The following is a 20706-nucleotide window of genomic DNA, read 5'->3' as shown; positions in this document are numbered from 1 at the left end:
TTAGTGAAACATTACTGAAATCCAGTGAATATACCCAGTAAGGTTGCATTTCTCTAACAAACTCAACACATGTGACAGAGGAAAGCATATTGCTTAAGACACAAGCCTCAAAAACAAAAATGTCCTTATAAATTATCTATTTCAGAATTTATAATTTTTAATCTGAATACAATTTTACTATAAATAAAGTAAACTACATATCTCTTCAAGAAAATTAGAGATACCAAGGGAATAGTTCATGCAAAGATGGGCTCAATAAAGGACAGAAATGGTATGGACCTAACAGAAGCAGAAGATATTAAGAAGAGGTGGCAAGAATACACTTAAGAACTATACAAAAAAGATCTTCATGACCCAGATAATCACAAAGGTGTGATCACTCACTTAGAGCCAGACATCCTGGAATGTGAAGTCAAGTGGGCCTTAGGAAGCATCATTATGAACAAAGCTAGTGGAGGTGATGGAATTCCAGTTGAGCTATTTCAAATCCTAGAAGGTGATGCTGTGAAAGTGTTGCAGTCAATATGCCAGCAAATTTGGAAAAGTCAGCAGTGGCCACAGGACTGGAAAAGGTCAGCCTTCTTTCCAATCCCAAAGAAAGCCAATGCCAAAAAAAGCTCAAACTACCACACAGTTGCACTCATCTCACACACTAGTAAAGTCATGCTCAAATTCTCCAAGCCAGGCTTCAGCAATATGTGAACTGTGAACTTCCAGATGTTCAAACTGGTTTTAGAAAAGGCAGAGGAACCAGAGATCAAATTGCCAATATCTGCTGAATCATCGAAAAAGCAAGAGAGTTCCAGAAAAACATCTATTTCTGCTTCATTGACTATGCCAAAGCCTTGACTATGTGGATCACAATAAACTGGAAAATTCTTAAAGGGATGGGAATACCAGACCACCTGACCTGTCTCCTGAGAAATTTGCATTCAGGTCAGGAAGCAACAGTTAGAACTGGACATGGAACAACAGACTGGTTCCAAATTGAGAAAGGAGAACGTCAAGGCTGTATATTGTCACCTTGCTTATTTAACTTATATGCAGAGTACATCATGAGAAATACTGGGCTGGAAGAAGCACAAGCTGGAATCAAGATTGCTGGGAGAAATATCAATAACCTCAGATATGCAAATAACACCACCCTTATGGCAGAAAGTGGAGAAGAACTAAAGACCCTCTTGATGAAAATGAAAGAGGAGAGTGAAAAAGTTGGCTTAAAGCTCAACATTCAGAAAACTGGCATCTGGTCCCATCACTTCATGGGAAATAGATGGGGAAGCAGTGGAAACAGTGGCTGAAACTTTATTTTTTGGGGCTCCAAAACCACTGTAGATGGTGACTGCAGCAACGGAATTAAAAGACGCTTGCTCCCTGGAAGAAAAGTTATGACCAACCTAGATAGCATATTAAAAAGCAGAGACATTACTTTGCCAACCAAGGTCCATCTACTCAAGGCTATGGTTTTTCCAGTAGTCATGTATGGATTTGAGAGTTGGACTATAAAGAAAGCCGAGCACTGAAGTATTGATGCTTTTGAACTGTGGTGTTGGAGAAGACTCTTGAGAGTCCCTTGGACAACAAGGAGATCCAATCAGTCCATCCTAAAGGAGATTAGTCCTGAGTGTTCACTGGAAGGACTGATGTTGGAAGCTGAAACTCCAAATCTTTGGTCACCTGATGTGAAGAACTGACTCATTTGAAAAGACCCTGATGCTGGGAAAGATTGAGGGCAGGAGGAGAAGGGGATGACAGAGGATGAGATGGTTGGATGGCATCACAGACTCAATGAACATGAGTTCGAGTAAACTCCAGGAGTGGTGATGGACAGGGAGGCCTGGCGTGCTGCGGTTCATGGGGTCGCAAAGAGTCAGACATGACTAAGCGACAGAACTGAACTGAATTGATAATAGTCTGAATAGTTCATTTCCAAAATTCATCTGAATAAAACTTTACTATACTTTATTATTTTTTTTATTTAACTATTGTTGCACACATAATTTTGGCTTTTAAAGTTTACAGAGGTGGCACTTTTTCTGTAAGTTTTGTAAGAAAAATAACCTGAAAAAAAGGAAAAATTAGGATATGTACCTTCAGTTCCAGGAAACAAAGCTGATATAAAAATGCAAATCCCAAAACATTTCTATTATGACAATTTTGTCAAAACTGAAAGCATATGAAGCTATATACCTTTCAAGTAGGAGAAAAAATAATGTGTAATTATGTTTTATATATCTAACAAAAGAAGAGGACATGTTTACTTTACTTATTTATATGTAATATTAATAATCAGATAGACATTTCAGTTTTTTCCATACAAAGCAGCATGCAATGAATATATTAACATTTCATTTGTACTCACACAATCATATCTTCATTCACCTTCTCTTCAGACTGAGTACAGTTCCGATAATTTGCTGTAAAAAAGTTTTTCAAATTATAAAGAATATTAATCAATTTATAATTGGTCATGATGTGTTTTATACATAGTCCTCCAAACAAAACATAATGTCTTCTCAAGAAAATGGACTTAACACAATAGCTAATGATCATCTTTATTTTCTATTCTTCAACCTAAAATTTGAAATTATTATCTCTGGTCACAAGAAGTACACATGCAACATGAAAAATTTCCAGGTATGTAGCTCATACCTGGAAAGACTTCTTTAGGATACCTCTGATTTTGGGCAACAGGCATGTAAGTAATAGTAACAGAATTTCCTTTCCTGTTGAGATTATGCATTTAGAATTCAGTTTGAAATACCCCAGGAAATAATTTAGAAAGTCCAGGAAAAGCAAGAATACAAATGAAAGTTGTAGTAGTCATCGGAAAAATTTAAAAGAAGTTCATTGAACTTTATTGGGTACAAGAATGGCAGCATCATAAAATAGTATTTAAATAATCCTTGGTTTACCTGTTTCCATGTAAAATTTCTATATATATTATAAAAAAACCTACATCATACCTTAATTAGTATACCAAGGTTGTAATTTCACCAATGGTACAAAACAGAGATCGATATCAACTATCATAATTTTCTTTCTTAAATGGCCATAATGTGTGTGTGTGTGTGTTAGCCTCTCAGTCGTATCCGACTCTTTGTGACCCCATGGACTGTAGCTCACCAGACTCCTCCATCCATGGTATTCTCCAGGCAGGAATACTGGAGTGGTTTGCTATTTCCTTCTCTGATCATAATAAACATTTGTAATAAATTGACCGATATCATGCTCTTCATTTCTTACATAAACACAATAACATCCTATATGATGATGTATATGATCTTTATGTGCATTTTTCCTTTATTCCATTTTTGAAACTGATAGGAAACATTTTTAAAGCCACTTATCACAAATTTCTAAGTTGACATAGAAATATTAAACCTCAGTAGAAAGTTTTAAGGAAATTTAACTGAATTAACAAAAAGAATGCATATTGTTCCTAAAAATTGTACCTAGAATATTAATAGAGGTAAAATGTGCAAAAGTTCAGTGCTGGCATAAAAATGGGCCTCTGATCAATGATAGTTATTATTTATATCTTCAATTGTAGAAGCATAAAATCCTCCTCTGTTATCCTTCAGAAAACCGATTTTAGAAGGCTGAAGGCTTAATATTTCCACTTCTTTTTAATAATATGTTATACCAATAATAGGATGTGTGTTGAGTCGCTCAGTCATGTCCAACTCTTTGTGAACCCACGGACTGTAGCCCACGAGGCTCCTCTGTCCATGGGATTTTTTCCAGGCAAGAGTACTGAAGTGGTTGCCATTTCCTCCTCCAGGGGATCTTTCTGACCCACGAATCGAACCTGCATCTCCTAAATTTGGTAGGCGGATTCTTTACTGCTGAGCCACCTGGGAATCCCTATACAAATAAAACCCATTATTTATCAAAATATTTCTCAACCTCTTTATGTGTTCATTACATTTGAAAAAACACACAATGAAAACCTGAGTAACATGGAGAAGGCTCAAACAAAAACAAAATTAAAATTCAGCAATATCAGTCAGATACTCATGACTACATGTTTGATCCCTGAGTTGGGAAGATCCCCCGAAGAAGGGAACGGCTACCCACTCCATTATTCTGGCCTGGAGAATTCCATGGACTGTATATTCTGTGGGTTTGCAAAGAGTCAGACAGGACTGAGTGACTTTCATTTTCATGCATGACTACCTTATCTGAAGTTAACAAAGTAATCATTTACAGAGCAGATCTAAGACTGAAGTGACTTAGTACATATGCATGCAACCGAAGGAGTACTCGCAAAGAGATTGCCTTAAGTTGCTAAGTTTGTCCTTACTCCTTCCCTTTTTTCCCCTCCCTCCTTCCCTTTCTTCACTCACTCATTCAGAGAAAGAGACAGACAGACATAACTGGCAATCAACAAACATATGTTCAATGAACTGGCAGCTCTATTTGTTTACCAAGTGAAATGACATCTTTAGACTCTATCATTCAGTTCAGTTCAGTTCAGTCGCTCAGTCGTGTCCGACTCTCCGCGACCCCATGAATCACAGCACGCCAGGCCTCCCTGTCCATCACCAACTCCCGGAGTACACTCAAACTCATGTCCACAGAGTCGGTGATGCCATCCAGCCATCTCATTCTCGGTCGTCCCCTTCTCCTCCCGCCCCCAACCCTTCCCAGCATCAGAGTCTTTTCCAGTGAGTCAGCTCGTCGCATGAGGTGGCCAAAGTATTGCAGTTTCAGCTTTAGCATCAGTCCCTCCAATGAACATCCAGGATTGATCTCCTTTAGAATGGACTGGTTGGATCTCCTTGCAGTATAAGGGACTCTCAAGAGTCTTCTCCAACACCACAGTTCAAAAGCATCGATTCTTCGGCGATCAGCTTTCTTCACAGTCCAGTTCTCACATCCATACATGACCACGGGAAAAACCATTGCCTTGACTAGACGGACCTTGGTTGGCAAAGTAATGTCTCTGCTTTTTAATATACTATCAAGGTTGGTCATAACTTTCCTTCCAAGGAGCAAGCGTCTTTTAATTTCATGGCTGCAATCAGCATCTGCAGTGATTTTGGAGCCCAAAAAAACAAAGTCTGACACTGTTTCCACTGTTTTTCCATCTATTTCCCATGAAGTGATGGGACCAGATGCCATGATCTTTGTTTTCTGAATGTTGAGCTTCAAGCCAACCTTTTCACTCTCTTCTTTCACTTTCATCAATATCAAAAAGATTAATAACTGTGTAGACAGGATATCATCACATGGAAGGAAATAGAGATGGAAACTATGAATTTATTCCACTTGAACAAAACAGGGCCTTTAAAAAATTAAACTTTCGGTGGAAAATAAGATGGTATAAATTAGTATTTAAAGTCAAATAGGGAACAGAGGGTCTGCAGTCTGCCAATTTACCTTACAGATTTTGGACTTATGATCCCCCCAATCATGTGAGCTATTTTTTTTTTAAATAAATGTCTCTCTTTCTTTCTACATAAACACACACACACACATACATTCTATTGGTTCTGTTTCTTTGAAGAAAGCTGACAAATATGGATTTTGGTTCTTCAGTCCCTGGCAACACAGAAGAATAAATATTACATAGTTTGACAAGAGAATAATCTGTATTATGAGTTTAATGTCTACTTTCCTTAATACTTTTGAGTCCCTAGCAACATAGAAAAGTAGATATTGTACTCACTTGTGTTGGTTTTGACTAGACATCCGCTTATAAGGTTATCACTCATTTGTCCTAATATCAGTGACATTACAGGAAGACAGGCCCCATTTACTAGTGATGCTACTAATCCTAGGATCATGAGTGTGATATCCAGTCCATCAGCAAAGCGAAACTGAGGAAAACGAATAAAACATGGTAGCATGATACTGTTAAAAAACAAACACCAAAAACCAGCCTTTAGCTTTTGCCATTATTTTTGGCAAATTGGATCTTTGTACAGGTATTGTGCTATTTTTTTTTAATCTATTATTACAGCATTTATGGGTTACTTACACATATTTTTCCTTTTGGAAATAATAGTTTGGTAAATAATTTTCTTAAAATCCCCACAAACACAAACATAATTATTATGTTTGTATGAAACAAACACAATTATTCTATATTCTCCTGACAATTCCCTAAAATTTTCTGATACATAGACACACTTTCTAATTAATTTTACTTACTATTTCAATAGGTCCAACAACTTGCTTTCTTTCTTTAGGTAGTTCTTGCAGTTTTCTGGAAAAAAAATGTTTAAAATGGAAAGATTACAATGTGAATATAATTTGTAGAATTTTCTAATTAAAACTGTGTTGAATTATCAATTTTACCCTTGATAACAAGTTTATATCAACACTGAAATTTTAAAATCAAACGATGATATACAGTACAAAGGGTTTTAGTATAATCACTGGGAAAGTAATTTATCACTGGCTGTCTCTACATTATTATAATTTATCACTGGCGGAAAGACACACATCTGAAGTAGAAATTTTTTTTATAGTGATAAAATACACATAACATAGGACTTACCATCTCAACTATTTTTAAGAATATAATGGTATTAAGTACAATCATACTGCTGTGCTACTATCATCATCAACCACTCATAGAACTCTCATCTTGGCCAAAAGAAACTCAGTACCCAATAAATAACTCCTCCCCCATAGGCACTGCCGATCACCATTGTACTTTCTTTTTCTCGGAATCTGACTACTTTAAGAACTTCATTTTGGTGGAATAATACAGTATTTTATTGTTTTCTGAAGGGTTTATCTCACTTAACAAAATGTCTTCAAGGTTAACCCATGTTGTAGAACTTGTCAGGATTTTCCTCCTTTTTTAAGTCTGAATACTATTCCATTGCAAGTATTATCTCACATTCTGTTCATCCATTTACCGGCAGTGAACACTTGGGTTGCTTCTACTTTTTGGCTATTGTGAGCAATACTGCTATGAATATAGGTATAAAAATATCTCTCCAAGTCCTTGCTTTCAATTCTTTTGGGTATCCAACCAAGAGTAGAATTTCTAGATCATGTGGTAATTCTTTTAATTTCTTGAGGAATCACCATACTGTTTCCTACATCATTTCACATTCCCATCAGCCATGCACAAGAATTCCAATTTCTCTATATCCTCAACAACACTTTTTATTTTCTGTTTTATATTATTATTACTATTTTTAGATAGGAGCCATCCTAATAGGTATGAGGTGGTGAATTAAAATTTTTAACCTTTTGTAACAAATTGCTCAAGAGAAACTGTACGCTTTAAATGAAAGTTCTATTAAGTACACATTAAACAAGTGTACTGAGAAATTTGTACCCATTGAAAATTTCATTTCTTAGCTCACTTTCAAGGAGTTCCAGACGAAGAATGTAAATTTTTGTCCACTGATTTCAGAGAATCTGTGATCTGTCGTTAAATACACACACACACACACACACACACACACATACAAGACAAGACTCTGAAACATTAAAAAAAGAGTGGAGGGGATCAGATTAAATTGCCTAAAAAAGATGTCACAGAAGGATGAACCCCTGACTCCTCTCTTCAGCTTCATAACATACTGTTCTGGCAGCTTTGATAAGTGGCAAGTCACTTAATTTTATTCCACCTGAAGTTAATAATTTACTAACATATTGGGCCAGTTTGCTCTGAGATAATTCATAGATGACAGAAATTATTGCTTCAAGATGATAAAGCCCTACAACTCCTTCTCCCAACTCAAATGTGGACTTTTAAAGCTCTAGATCTAGTGAGCCCTATCTTCTTTTGATAAATTTTGTTTCATGAATATATAACTACTGATCTAAAGCAGGCCTCTACAGTTTTATAGTTTATACATTGAAATGTAACTCAATTATTATGGTAAAAATAGAAATAAAATATTTAAAATCATTTCCATTTTACATCTCTAAATTAATGAATTACAGGTGTAGGAAAATTTTATAACACACATACAAATATATATATAGACACCAACTTACTGAAAAAATAATTCAAATCCAATATTTTCTTTTATTAACTGTACCACATGGGATGAAGGATTCAAAACAATTAAAAATATTTAAGTATTTTCCCTCTACATGTTGGTAAGAGATAAGAAATATGGAAGAATAAATATCTGAAGTAAATATGAAATCAAATCCTGTAGCAATTATGCTTTCTAAAATTACTATTAATCCAGATATAACACTGACTGTGTTAAAGTCCAGCAAAATGCAAACAGCACTGTTATTTTTGGAAAATACTATTGACATTTTGCTACAGATGAGAAAAGGATGAAGTTGCAGAACATGTTTTGTAGAATGTAGGCAAAACTTACCCATTTCTCTGATAGTTTTTTTGCATTTCTTCAGCTTGTTCAGAATTTGCCATCTTATTTACAACTTAATTCTTCTGAAATAAAATATTAACAAGTATATCATGACAATGTGAACTTTTACCACTTAATTGATATGAAGCATTCTTTACATCCCTGCTGCTGCTGCTGCTGCTGCTGCTAAGTCGCTTCAGTCGTGTCTGACTCTGTGTGACCCACCAGGCTCCCCCGTCCCTGGGATTCTCCAGGCAAGAACACTGGAGTGGGCCCCTAAGGGCTTTTGGAAAAGCATGCTGCTGAGACACACCAAATGAAGTTTCTGGTTACCTAGAAACTTCATTTGGTGTGACAACCCTGACACACCAAATGAAGTTTCTGGTTACCTAGCTCGCCTATTCAGAATTTAACATGAATTTATAATTTCTTTGCTTCATTTTGGGCTTAGATTTGGAGCTAATAAAATTCTACAAATAGAATAAAAAGGAGAAAAGCCAGATTTCGTGAACAATGCATTTTTCCAGGATATTGGATTTTATTCCTCCTCTAACACTGATTTTATTGTTACTGATGAAAACCTTTAAGTTATCTAGTGCTTAGTTTTCTCTGTTAAAAAAACAAAAAACAAACAAACAAAATCTGATGCAATAGTTTCTGTTAGCCAGTAGTTTGAGGGAGCAGAGTTCTCTAGTTTACTAAATATGAGGAAGTTAGAGCTTCTACTATATATGAATTAATAGCTCTTAAAAATTAGAATATTTTAAAAACCTCATTATATTAAATACAGTGTATTCTTCCTTTCAATGATATTTTAGGATCTTAGGTGGTCATTTAGTTGCTAAGTTTTGTCTGACTCTTGCGACCCCATGGACTGTAGCCCTACCCGGCTTCTCAGGCCATGGGATTCTCCAGGCAAGAATACTTGAGTGGATCACCATTTCCTTCTCAAGGGGATCTTTCCGACACAGGAAATGAACCCTGGTCTTCTGCATTGCAGGCAGATTCTTTATCATCTGAGCCACCAATGAAGCCCAGTTAGGATCTTAGCTAGTCTCAGGATTGCAATTATCAACATAAATTATCATTTCTTTGCAAATACACAGATGTTTTTGACTCAATCTGATTTGTTAGGCCATGTAATATCTATGGGCTTCCCTGATAGCTCAGTTGGTAAAGAATCTGCCTGCAATTCAGGAGACCCCAGTTTGATTCCTGGGTCAGGAAGATCCACTGGAGAAGGGATACGTTACCGACTCTAGTATTCTTGGGATTCCCTTGTGGCTCAGCTGGTAAAGAATCCACCTGCAATGTGGGAGACCCGGGTTCTCCCTGGGTGTGATCCCTGGGTCGGGAAGATCCCCTGAAGAAGGGAAAGGCTACCCACTCCAGTATTCTGGCCTGGAAAATTCCATGGACTGTATAGTCCATGGGGTAATATCTATATTGAGATGATTATAACATATATGGACTTAAACTCTAGAGTGGAATTAGTAATCAATTAAACATTATCTGAAAGTGTTAGTTGCTCAGTTGTGTCTGACTCTTTGAGACCCATGGACTATACTACCTAAGCATCTGTAAAAACCTGTAAAATACACTTTCAAATAGTAAGTTTCTCCATGAAGAAATGATTCCAATGGGTCAGAAATGGTTCTGTCTATGGGGATTCTCCAGGCAAGAATACTGGAGTGGGTTGCCATGCCCTCCTCCAGGGAATTTTTCCAACCCAGGGATGGAACCAGAGAAGGCAATGGCAAGCCACTCCAATATTCTTGCCTAGAAAATCCCATGGACAGAGGAGCCTGGTAGGCTGCAGTCCATGGGATCGCTACTAGTCAGACAAGATTGAGCGACTTCACTTTCACTTTTCACTTTCACGTGTTGGAGAAGGAAATGGCAACCCACTCCAGTGTTCTTGCCTGGAGAATCCCAGGGATGGCGGAGCCTCGTGGGCTACCGTCTATGGGGTCGCACAGAGTCAGACATGACTGAAGTGACTTAGCAGCGGCAGCAGGGATGGAACCCAGGTCTCCTGCATTGTAGGCAGATTTTTTACTATTTGGGCCGCCAGGGGAGACCTTGACAAGGAAGGCATGATACAAATACACTGGCATATTCTTCCTGTTTTGGAAATCAGTGCTCATAACTTCATACAAGAAATCTTCATAATTGCTATACTGATGTTATACCACCTCCAGTTATTTAACATATGTGTAAGTAATTAAATAGACTCTATCAAACATTGCATTTCATAGAAATTAGCAATTATATAATAAAACTCATAAATTCATTAAAAGAAACCAAAACAATTTAGGCTCACCTTGGTAAGTGCATGATCTGCTGATTTATACCAAACTCATGGGTGGTTTCTCCTCTTCAACAACAACAAAAAAACCAACTGCACTTTCAGAACTGTGCTTTGCTAAAGCCTGTTTTCTGACCACACCTTAATATCTGATTACAGCAAGGGTGAATTTCGAAGTAAAGCACACTATGTTCTTGTTATGGTGTACTTGGAAAACAAAGTGAGCAAAGAAAATTCATTGAGCCAAATAAACACTCTTTTTAAAGATGTGTAGCTGCATCTATCGGAGAAGGCAATGGCAAGCCACTCCAGTACTCTTGCCTAGAAAATCCCATGGACGGAGGAGCCTGGTAGGCTGCAGTCCAGTGGGGTCGCTAAGGGTCAGACATGACTGAGCGACTTCACTTTCACCTTTCACTTTCACACATTGGAGAAGGAAATGGCAACCCACTCCAGGGTTCTTGCCTGGAGAATCCCAGGGATGGGGGAGCCTGGTGGGCTTCCGTCTATGGGGTCACACAGAGTCGGACACGACTGAAGTGACTTAGCAGCAGCAGCAGCAGCAGCAGCTGTGTCTATGGGGTCTCACAGAGTCGGACACGACTGAAGCCACTTAGCAGCAGCAGCAGTGCCTATATACCCAGTTTTCTATTGTTTAGTCCCATATAATTTTATAGCTGAATTAGTAACTGTAATAAGTAAAATAAATGTCTCTAATGTTAGTGGCACATTTGCACAACAAATTTTCATTGACTGATACTATACTATGTATTTATCTACTGGTGGCTGAACACTTAAGTTGTTTGCATATCTTGGCTAATGTGAATAGTAAGAAGCAACTGATTTTTGCCTGTTGATGAACACATGTATTAGCTATGACAATTGTGTGTGTGTGTGTGAGTGACAGAGAGGGATATTCAGATTCACTGTATAAAAGATCTTGTCTGAGAACAGAGTTCTTTTTATAATTTTGATGCTTTATGTTTCCTTTATTTGCACAAGTGTGTTGGCTGGAACTGTGTTGAATAGAAGTGGAGAGAGTAGGCATCCTAGAATTGCTCCGGATCTTAATGTGAAAGTTTTCAGTCTTTTTCCATTTAGTATGATGTTAGCTCTAGGTTTTTTAATAGATGGTCTTTATCATGTTGAAGAAGTTTCCTTTTATTCTTAGTTTGTAGATTGTTATTATCATTAAATGGTATTGAATTTTGTCATATGCTTTTCCTGTATCAACTGAAATAGACACAAATTTTTCTTCATTCTATTAATGAGGTGTATTAAATTGGCTGGGGCTTTCCAAGAGGTGCTAGTGGTAAAGAACCTGCCTTCCAGTGCAGAAGAGATATGAGATGCAGGTTCCATCCCTGGGTTGGGAAGATCCCCTGGAGGATGACATGGCAACCCACTCCAGTATTCTTGCCTGCAAAAGCCATGGACAGAGGAGCCTGGCAGACTACAGTCTATAGGGTGGCAAAGAGTTGGACGTAACTGAAATGACTTAGCAAGCATGCACACATTAAATTGATTGCTTTTTGAAAGTTCTCATACCCTTACAATTTGGCAACAAATGTCACTTTTTCAAGATGTAAAATCACTGTAATAAGCTGTTGAATTTGGTTGCTAGTATGGTAAGTCCCCTACATATGGACGAGTTCCATTTCAAGAGTGTGTTTGAAAGTCCAATTTGTTGTTAAGTCCAACAAAATTAGCCTGGATAGCTAAACTAACAGAATCAGCTATATAGTACTGTACTGTAATAGGTTTATAATACTTTTCACACAAATAATACACAAAAAACCAAGCAAAAAAAGTAAAGAAAACATTTTTAGTCTTATAGTGCAATACTCTGAAAAGTAATAGTAGTACAGTGAAACAGACGGTGTTTCTTAGCAATATCAGCCACATCACCACTGCTTTTACCCTTGTTTCTGGACATCGTGGGCTTGAAATAAAGATTCTGTACTACTATACTCTATACACTACTGTACAGTAAAGTACACAAAAGCACAAACACTTGTAGAGGATACAGGACCATCACAATGTACATCAGACACGTGAACTAACTTATGTGGTTGGACATGTGAATACAGTTCCCATCTTTGAAAGTTCAGAACTTTAGGTTCATATATAGGGAACTTACTGTATTTTGTTGAGGAATTTTTCATAAATATTCATAAGGGATATTTATTTATAGCTTTCTCTTTTTTCTCTTAAAAGGAAATAATTCTGCTTCTAGACTGTCTTCAGGCTCAAGATATCAAATTCTTGCTAGAGTTTCTAACCTTTATCCTTTCCTGAAGATTTTGGGCTTGCCAGCCACCACACTCACGTGAGCCAATTTTTAAAACTTAAAGCTCCCCCTTTCTAATCTCTCTCTCTAGATAGATAGATATAGATAGACATAGACAAAACCAATAGGTTTTTTCTGGAGAATCCTGACTATTATACCCAGCAAGACAGGAAGTTATATGATGAATAGTACATAGAGTGACTTTTCTAGCATCAAAGAAGAACATTATGACCTAAATTGTTTCACCACACAGACGGGAAGGGCCCTGAGGTTAATCTTTGGAGGATGGTTAATATGTCAATAAGTAAAGATGTGTGGAGGAGGAATAAGAACATAATTTCAGGAATGCAAAGATGAATTATCTCACAGTAGAGGAATTAGACCGGTCTGGTTAGAATGAACAGTTCATGCAAAAATCACGAAAGAGATAAGGTAGATAAGATTGTAGAATGCACTGAACCAAATTTTAGGGCAACTGTTATAATTTTCTGAGAATGAGAGTGACAGGGCCATTGATATTTCATACAATTAGCCTGACAAATGTTGACTGTAAGGACATGGGAAAAGATAAAATTCAGGTTGACCCATTATGATGTAGTTTAACAGCAGTAAGAAAGTCATATCTGAGAAATATTTTTAAGGAAAGATTAACAAGATATAGATTCAGGGAACAAGAAAGAAGGAATCAGAACAAGTTCAATAACTAAGCTTCAGAAACAGAATAAAAGAGTTGGAAAGATGGTAATAGGGAAGTCAGGATAAAAAGTTGGTTAGGGGAAAAAGTTATATTCAGATTAAAAATGAAAGTTTGGTTAATATTTGTGTGTCCAAGTGAACATATCTTCCATACAGATGGAAATATGGCACTGATAATTAGGAAAACTGTTAAGTTAGATATATACTTGTGATCGGAGAAGGCAATGGCAAGCCACTCCAGTACTCTTGCCTAGAAAATCCCATGGACAGAGGAGCCTGGTAGGCTGCAGTCCATGGGGTCGCTACGAGTCAGACATGATTGAGCGACTTCACTTTCACTTTTAATTTTCATGCATTGGAGAAGGAAATGGCAACCCACTCCAGTGTTCTTGCCTGGAGAATCCCAGGGATGGGGGAGCCTGGTGGGCTGCCGTCTACGGGGTCGCACAGAGTTGGACACGACTGAAGTGACTTAGCATAGCATAGCATAGCATACTTGTGATAGTCATCTGCACAGAATGAATAATTAAAAATTTGAGGATGCGTGCATGCGTGTGAAGTCACTTTAGTTGTATCTGACTCTATGTGACCCCATGGACTACAGCCCACCAGGCTCCTCTATCCATAGGATTCTCCAGGCAAGAATACTGGAGTGGGGTGCCATTTCTGTTTGAGGATAAACTTGCTTTAATAATCTGACAATGTTATATACAAGTACAGGTAAAGTGGTATAGTAGAGAAGTCAAGAGTTTTGCTTCTAGTGCACTGTTATCCAATGGAAGTTTCTGCAAAAATGGAAATATTCTCTATATCGTCCAAGATGTAGTCACTAGGCATGTGTAGCTGTTTGAGCACCTGTAATGTGGCTATTAGGGGTATTCCTCACAGCTCAGTTGGTAAAGAATCTGCCTGCAATGCAGGAGACCCAGGTTCAATACCTGGGTTGGGAAGATCCCCTGGGGAAGGAAATGGCAACCCACTCCAGTATTCTTATCTGGAGAATCCCATGGACAAAAAAGCCTGGCAGTCTACAGTCCCTGGGGTCCCAAGAGGCAGACATGACTTAGCAACCAAATCATCATCACCACAATGTGGCTACTGAGGGAACTAAATTTCTAGTTTTACATAATTTAACTAATATAACTTTTAAAAACCACACATGGTTAGTGGCTATCATATTAGAAAGTACATTTCTAGAGTCAAACTTCCTAGACTCAAATTCTGCATTCCCCATGCATATAACTTTGGGCAAGTCATTTAATCCTTACTATAGCACTAAGCACAGTGTCTACAACTCAATACCTCTCTTCCTTTTCTGAAGTATGTAACTACTTGCTTCATTCTGTCAGCTTTTGACAAACAAGCCATATCAATTACCACAAGATGTCAGTGTAACATCAGGATTTAAAAAAAAAAAAAATAAGTGAAGGCAGAGGTCAAAATGGTGAAATAGGAGCTTTCAACCATCTCCCACCCCCAAAACAATCATTCACAGACAAGAGTGCCTTTGGAGATGTCTGGGATGGTCCAGCAGAGAAGTTTCAGCTCACTATTGCATGAAAAATCTGAGACTAAATGGATTGAAGAGAGTAAGAGAAATAGTTTAACTTTCTCGGCTTTATAGGAAGCCACTAAGGATGCTAAAGTTGAAACTCCAATACTTTGGCCACCTCATGCGACGAGTTGACTCACTGGAAAAGACTCTGATGCTAGGAAGGATTGGGGGTGGGAGGAGATGGGGACGACAGAGAATGAGATGGCTGGATGGCATCACCGACTTGATGGACATGAGTTTGAGTGAACTCCGGGAGCTGGTGCTGGACAGGGAGGCCTGGCGTGCTGTGATTCATGGGGTCAGAAAGAGTCGGACACGACTGAGCGACTGAACTGAACTGAACTGAAGGATACCCGTTTCTTTCTGTCCCTATCTAGAATACTGAGGTGTGCTGCATGACTAGGGGGCTGGGAATAGCTGGGATAATAGCAGCCAGGGCTCAGAATGGAACATATCAAAGGGATGCAGATCCTACTAGTGATATGGCAGATCCTACTAGTCTTGATATGATCCTACTAGTCATATCAAGAAGCCAACTCGAAAGTTTCTTGGGATGCCTTGCCTATAGATTTCCTCAGCTGGCCCATGAGTAACCCCGACATTCTGCATGCCTCACCCACACTCAACTACCTCCCAACCTGTGACTGGCTCCCTGTGTGCACCCCTGAGGATGGTGTGAGCAAGGGCTTTATAAACGGCTAGTGAACACGCATGCATATGCACAGAAAACTGAGAGAAGTCTACAGGATTGTGAAAAACCACACAAAACTGAGCACTGCCCTAGGGAAATAAAGAAAATGAGAAGCTGTCAGTATGTGGTCTGGCTGTGCAGGATCAAGAGAAGGCACACAATCTTAAGAATCTCCCTCCATGAGGAAGCAAGAAGTGTAAAGTAGACATATCCATAGAAAAGGTCTAAGAACACCTAAAATTCCCTAACAGGGCTGAAGAAGTATATTTCTTTCCTGAAGTCAGTCAGGAAAGACTAGAAGAGATAGTTGCTTCTTCAAATGCAAACATAGCAACGTAAAACCTCAAGAAATGTAAAAAATCAAGGAAAGTGGATATCACCAGAGGAACACAATAATTTTCTAGTAACTGACCAAAGAAATGGAGAACTGAGATTTGCCTGATAAAGAATTCAAAATAATTGTTTTAAGGAAGCTCAATGAGCTACTAGGAAACAGACAATTCAACAAAATCAGGAATACAATACATGGGCAAAATGAGAAGTATAAAAGAAATAAAAATCATAAAAGAGAAACAAATTCCCGAGCTGAAGAATACAATGAATGGAGATACATGAAAGAGAAAGAATCAATCAAGCAGAAGGAGAAATCTGTGAAGTAGAAGACAGTTACCGGTAAGAGAATAACAAAGAAAAAATGAAAATAAAATGATGAATGAATGAAAAAGAGTGAAGAAGGTGAAGAAGGCTCCCATGAACTGTAAGACACTATGAAGAGAAACAACCCGACATTATTAGAGTTATAGAAGGAGATGAGACAGAGAAAGGGGTAGAAACCTTATTTAAAGAAATAACGAAAATAAAAAAAGAACGACTGAGAACTTTCAATTTCTAGGGAGAGATTAGACATTCTAGTTCAAGAGGCTCATAGGTCTCCAGTTTCAACCCTAAGTGATCTTCTCCAAGACACATTTATATAATAAATTGTTTAAAATTAAAGACAAAGAGAGAATTTTAAAAGCAATAAGACAAAATAAATTTCTCACATATGAGGGAACTCTCATAAAGCTAACAGCAGATTTTTCAGCAGAAACCTTGCAGACCGGGAGAAAGTGGGATAATATATTTAAATCACTAAAATTAAAAAAAAAAAAACTGTCAACCAAGAATACCTTGGCAAAGCTGTCATTCAGAAATGAAGGTGAGATAAGATTTTTCCAGACAAACTAAAGCTGAGGGAGTTCATCACCACAAGACCTGCCTAAGCTGACAGGAATTCTTAAAGCTGAAATGAAAGGACACTAATTAGTTCCTTTTCCAGGAAATCTTCCCAACCCAAGGATTGAACCCTGGTCTCCTTCATTGCAGGTAGATTCTTTACAATCTGAGCCACCAGGGAAACCCTAAGTGAAAGTTGCTTAGTTGTGTCCAACTCTTTGCGACCCCATGGACTGTAGTCTGCCAGGTTCCTGTATTGATGGAATTCTCCAGGCCAGAATCCTGGAGTGGGTAGCTGTTCCCTTCTCCAGGGGACCTTCCCAACCCAGGGATAGAACCCAGGTCTCCCACATTGCAGGCAGATTCTTTACCGCCTGAGCCACCCTAGTAACGTAAATATATAAAAACATAAAGAACACTGGTAAGGTTAAGTATATTGTTAGATGTCGAATACTCTAATACTGCAATATGGTGGTACTACTTAACTCTAGTTTAAAGGTTAAAGGACAAAATATTAAAATAACAATTGCTACAATATTAGTTAATGGATACCCAATATAAAGTGAGTTAAATTATTATATTAAAACATAAAAGGTGGGGAAGGAGGGGTAGAAGGTTAGAGTTTCTGGATATGATCAAAGTTAGGTTGCTATTAGCTTAAAACAGACTGACAAAAGATGTTTTAAGTAACCCTCATGGTAACCATAAGGTAAAAACCTACAGTAGACACACAATAGATAAAAAAAGGGAAGTAAAGCATATCTTTATGGATGATCGTGAATATATAAAGGAAGATAGCAAGAAAGGAAGAGAGAAGCAATGGAACTACAAAATAGCCAGAAAATAATAATATGGTATTAGTAAGTCCTCACCTATCAATAATTACTAAAATATAAATGGATTAAAATTTTCATTTGAAAGGTATAAAGTGGCTGACAGAGTAACAAAAAAACCCCCAAGACCCAACTACATGCTGCCTACAAGAGATTCACTTCATCCTTAAGGACACACAGAGGTGCAAAGTGAAGAGATGGAAAAAGATATTCCATGCAAATGGAAATCAAAAGAGAACAGGAGTAGCCACACTTATATAGACAAAATGGACTTTAAATCAAAACTGTAATGAGATAAAGAAGGTAATCACTATACAATGATAAAGAGATAAATTCATCAAGAGGATATAACAATTGTAAATATTTATGCACCCAGCACTGGAGCACTAAACATGAAAACCAATACTAACAGATCTAAACGGATAAACAGATAGCAATATAATAATAGTATGAAACTTCAATATTTCACTTTTAACAGTGGATAGCTAACCCAGACAGAAAATTAATAAAGACACTGAACCAGAACTATACTTTAGACCAAATGAACCTGTCAGACCCTATATAACTTTCCATCCAACGGCAGCAGAATACACATTCCTTTCAAGCATGCATGGAACATTCTCCATAATGTATCATATGTTAGATCAAAAAACAAGTCTTAGCAAATTTAAGCAGATTGAAATGCCAAGTATCTTTTTGGACCATGATAGTATGGAACTAATAATCAATAATGGAAGAAAACTGGAAAATTCACAATATGTGAAAATTAAACAACATACACCGAACAACCACTGAATCAAAGAAAAAGTCAGAAGAGAAACTTAAAAAATCTTGAAACAAACAAAAATGGAAACACAGCATGTCAACATTTATAGTATGTAGTAAAAGTAGTTCTAAGATAGATTATAATGATAAATGCCTATATTAAGAAAAAGAAAAATCTCAAATAAATAGACTAACTGTACACATCAAGGAACTAGAAAAGGAGAACAAACTAAACCTAAAGTTAGTTGAAGGAAGGAAGTAAGAAAGATCACAATGGAAATAATTGACATTGAGACTACAGAAACAACAGAAAAGAAGCTAAGGGCTAATTTTTTAAAAAGATAAATGAAATTGAAAAATCATTAGGTAGACTAAGAAAAGGACTCAAGTAAAATCAGAAATTAAAAGTGTCAAAAAAAGATTAAAAATGTATTTAAGGGACCTACTTCCCTGGCTGTCCAGTGGTTAGAACTCTGAGCTTCCACTGCAGCAGGTTCAGGTTTGATCTCTGGTCAGGGAAGATCCTGCATGCTGTGAGGTGTGGCCAAAAAAGTAAAATAAGTTAGAGGAGATATCACAACCGATAATACAAAGGATCATACTATGAAAAATTACATATCAGCAAACTAGATAATCTATGTAGAACAAATGGATAAATTCCTAGAAAAAGATACAACCTATCAAGACTCAAGACAACCAATCAAGAATCATGAAGAACTAGAAGAGCTGAACAGATCAGCAATAAGTAAGAATATTCAACCAGTAACCCAAAACCTCCTAAGAAAGAAAAGACTAGGACTATATGGTTTCCCCATAAATTCTACCCAACAGAGAAGAATTAATGTCAATACTTCTCAAATTCTTCCAAAATTTGAAGAGGAAAGAACACACCAAACACATTTTGCAAAATCAGCATTACCCTGATACTAAACTCAGTATGGAGGTTCTTCAAAATATTAAATGTAAAATAGCCAAAATGATGCAGAAATACCACTTTGTGTCGATAAACAAAGAAAATAAAAACAGTATTGAAGAGAAATCTGCTCTTCATGTTTATTGCATGTATGGATGTGGGAGATGCACTATAAAGAAAGCTGAGTGCTGAAGAATTGATGCTTTTGAACTGTGGAGTTGGACAAGACTCTTGAGAGTCTTGTGGTGTTGGACAAGACTCCTTAGACTGTAAAGAGATCCAACCAGTCCATCCTAAAGGAAATAAGTCCTGAATATTCATTGGAAGGACTGATGCTGAAGCTGAAACTCCAGTACTATGGCCACCTGATGTGAAGAACTGACTCATTGGAAATGACACTGATGCTGGGAAAGATTGAAGGCAGGAGGAGAAGGGGGTGACAGAGGGTGAGATGGTTGGATGGCATCACCAACTCAATGGACATGAGTTTGAGTAAACTCCAGCATACCTTGTTTTACTGCACTTAGCTTTATTGCACTTTGCAGATATTCAGTTTTTACAAATTGAAGTTTTGTTGCAAGCCTGTGTTGAGCAAGTCTATCAGTGTCATTTTTTTCAACAGCATCTGCTCACTTCATGTCTCTTCTGTGTCACATTTTGGTAATTTATGCAATATTACAAACTGTTTCATTATTATTATATTTTGTTACAGTGACTGATGATCAGTTATATGAGGTGCTATTATTGCAAAAAGAAGAAAACTTTCTGGAGGCTCATATGATGGTTAGCATTTTCAGTGATAAAGTATTAAGATATGGGCATGTTTTTAAGACATAAAATAGACTATATAGTACAGTGTAAATGTAACTTTTATAATTTTTTGAGAACAAAAGCTTTTATGTGCCTTGCTTTATGCGATCTTTGCTTTATTGCAGTTGTCTGTCTGGAACGAAATCTTCAATATTCTGATGCATGCCTGTATATAAAATCTGCTGCTAAGTCACTTCAGTCGTGTCCGACTCTGTGAGACCCCATTGACGGCAGCCCACCAGGCTCCCCCGTCCCTGGGATTCTCCAGGCAAGAACACTGGAATGGGTTGCCATTTCCTTCTCCAATGTGTGAAAGTGAAAAGTGAAAAT

At 37.4% G+C, this 20706-nt stretch overlaps 1 protein-coding gene across 1 annotated transcript in view; it reads right to left on the bottom strand.

Annotated features, from left to right (window-relative positions):
- Positions 1–8362, bottom strand: part of ABCB5 (ATP binding cassette subfamily B member 5) — a 128796-nt gene extending 120434 nt beyond the window's left edge. The window contains exons 1-4 of the mRNA XM_055420559.2: positions 8310–8362; positions 6160–6214; positions 5675–5825; positions 2363–2417 (exon numbers count right to left, since the gene is read on the bottom strand). Of these exons, the coding sequence (XP_055276534.2) occupies positions 2363–2417; positions 5675–5825; positions 6160–6214; positions 8310–8362 (314 nt within the window). The remainder of the gene's footprint in view (positions 1–2362; positions 2418–5674; positions 5826–6159; positions 6215–8309) is intronic.
- Positions 8363–20706: the final 12344 nt, after the last annotated feature.

Source organism: Moschus berezovskii, chromosome 3, assembly GCF_049115385.1.
Source record: "Moschus berezovskii isolate FMDL1 chromosome 3, NW_MosBer_1.0, whole genome shotgun sequence".
Taxonomy (NCBI): domain Eukaryota; kingdom Metazoa; phylum Chordata; class Mammalia; order Artiodactyla; family Moschidae; genus Moschus; species Moschus berezovskii.
This window is presented reverse-complemented; position numbering and strand designations above follow the sequence as displayed.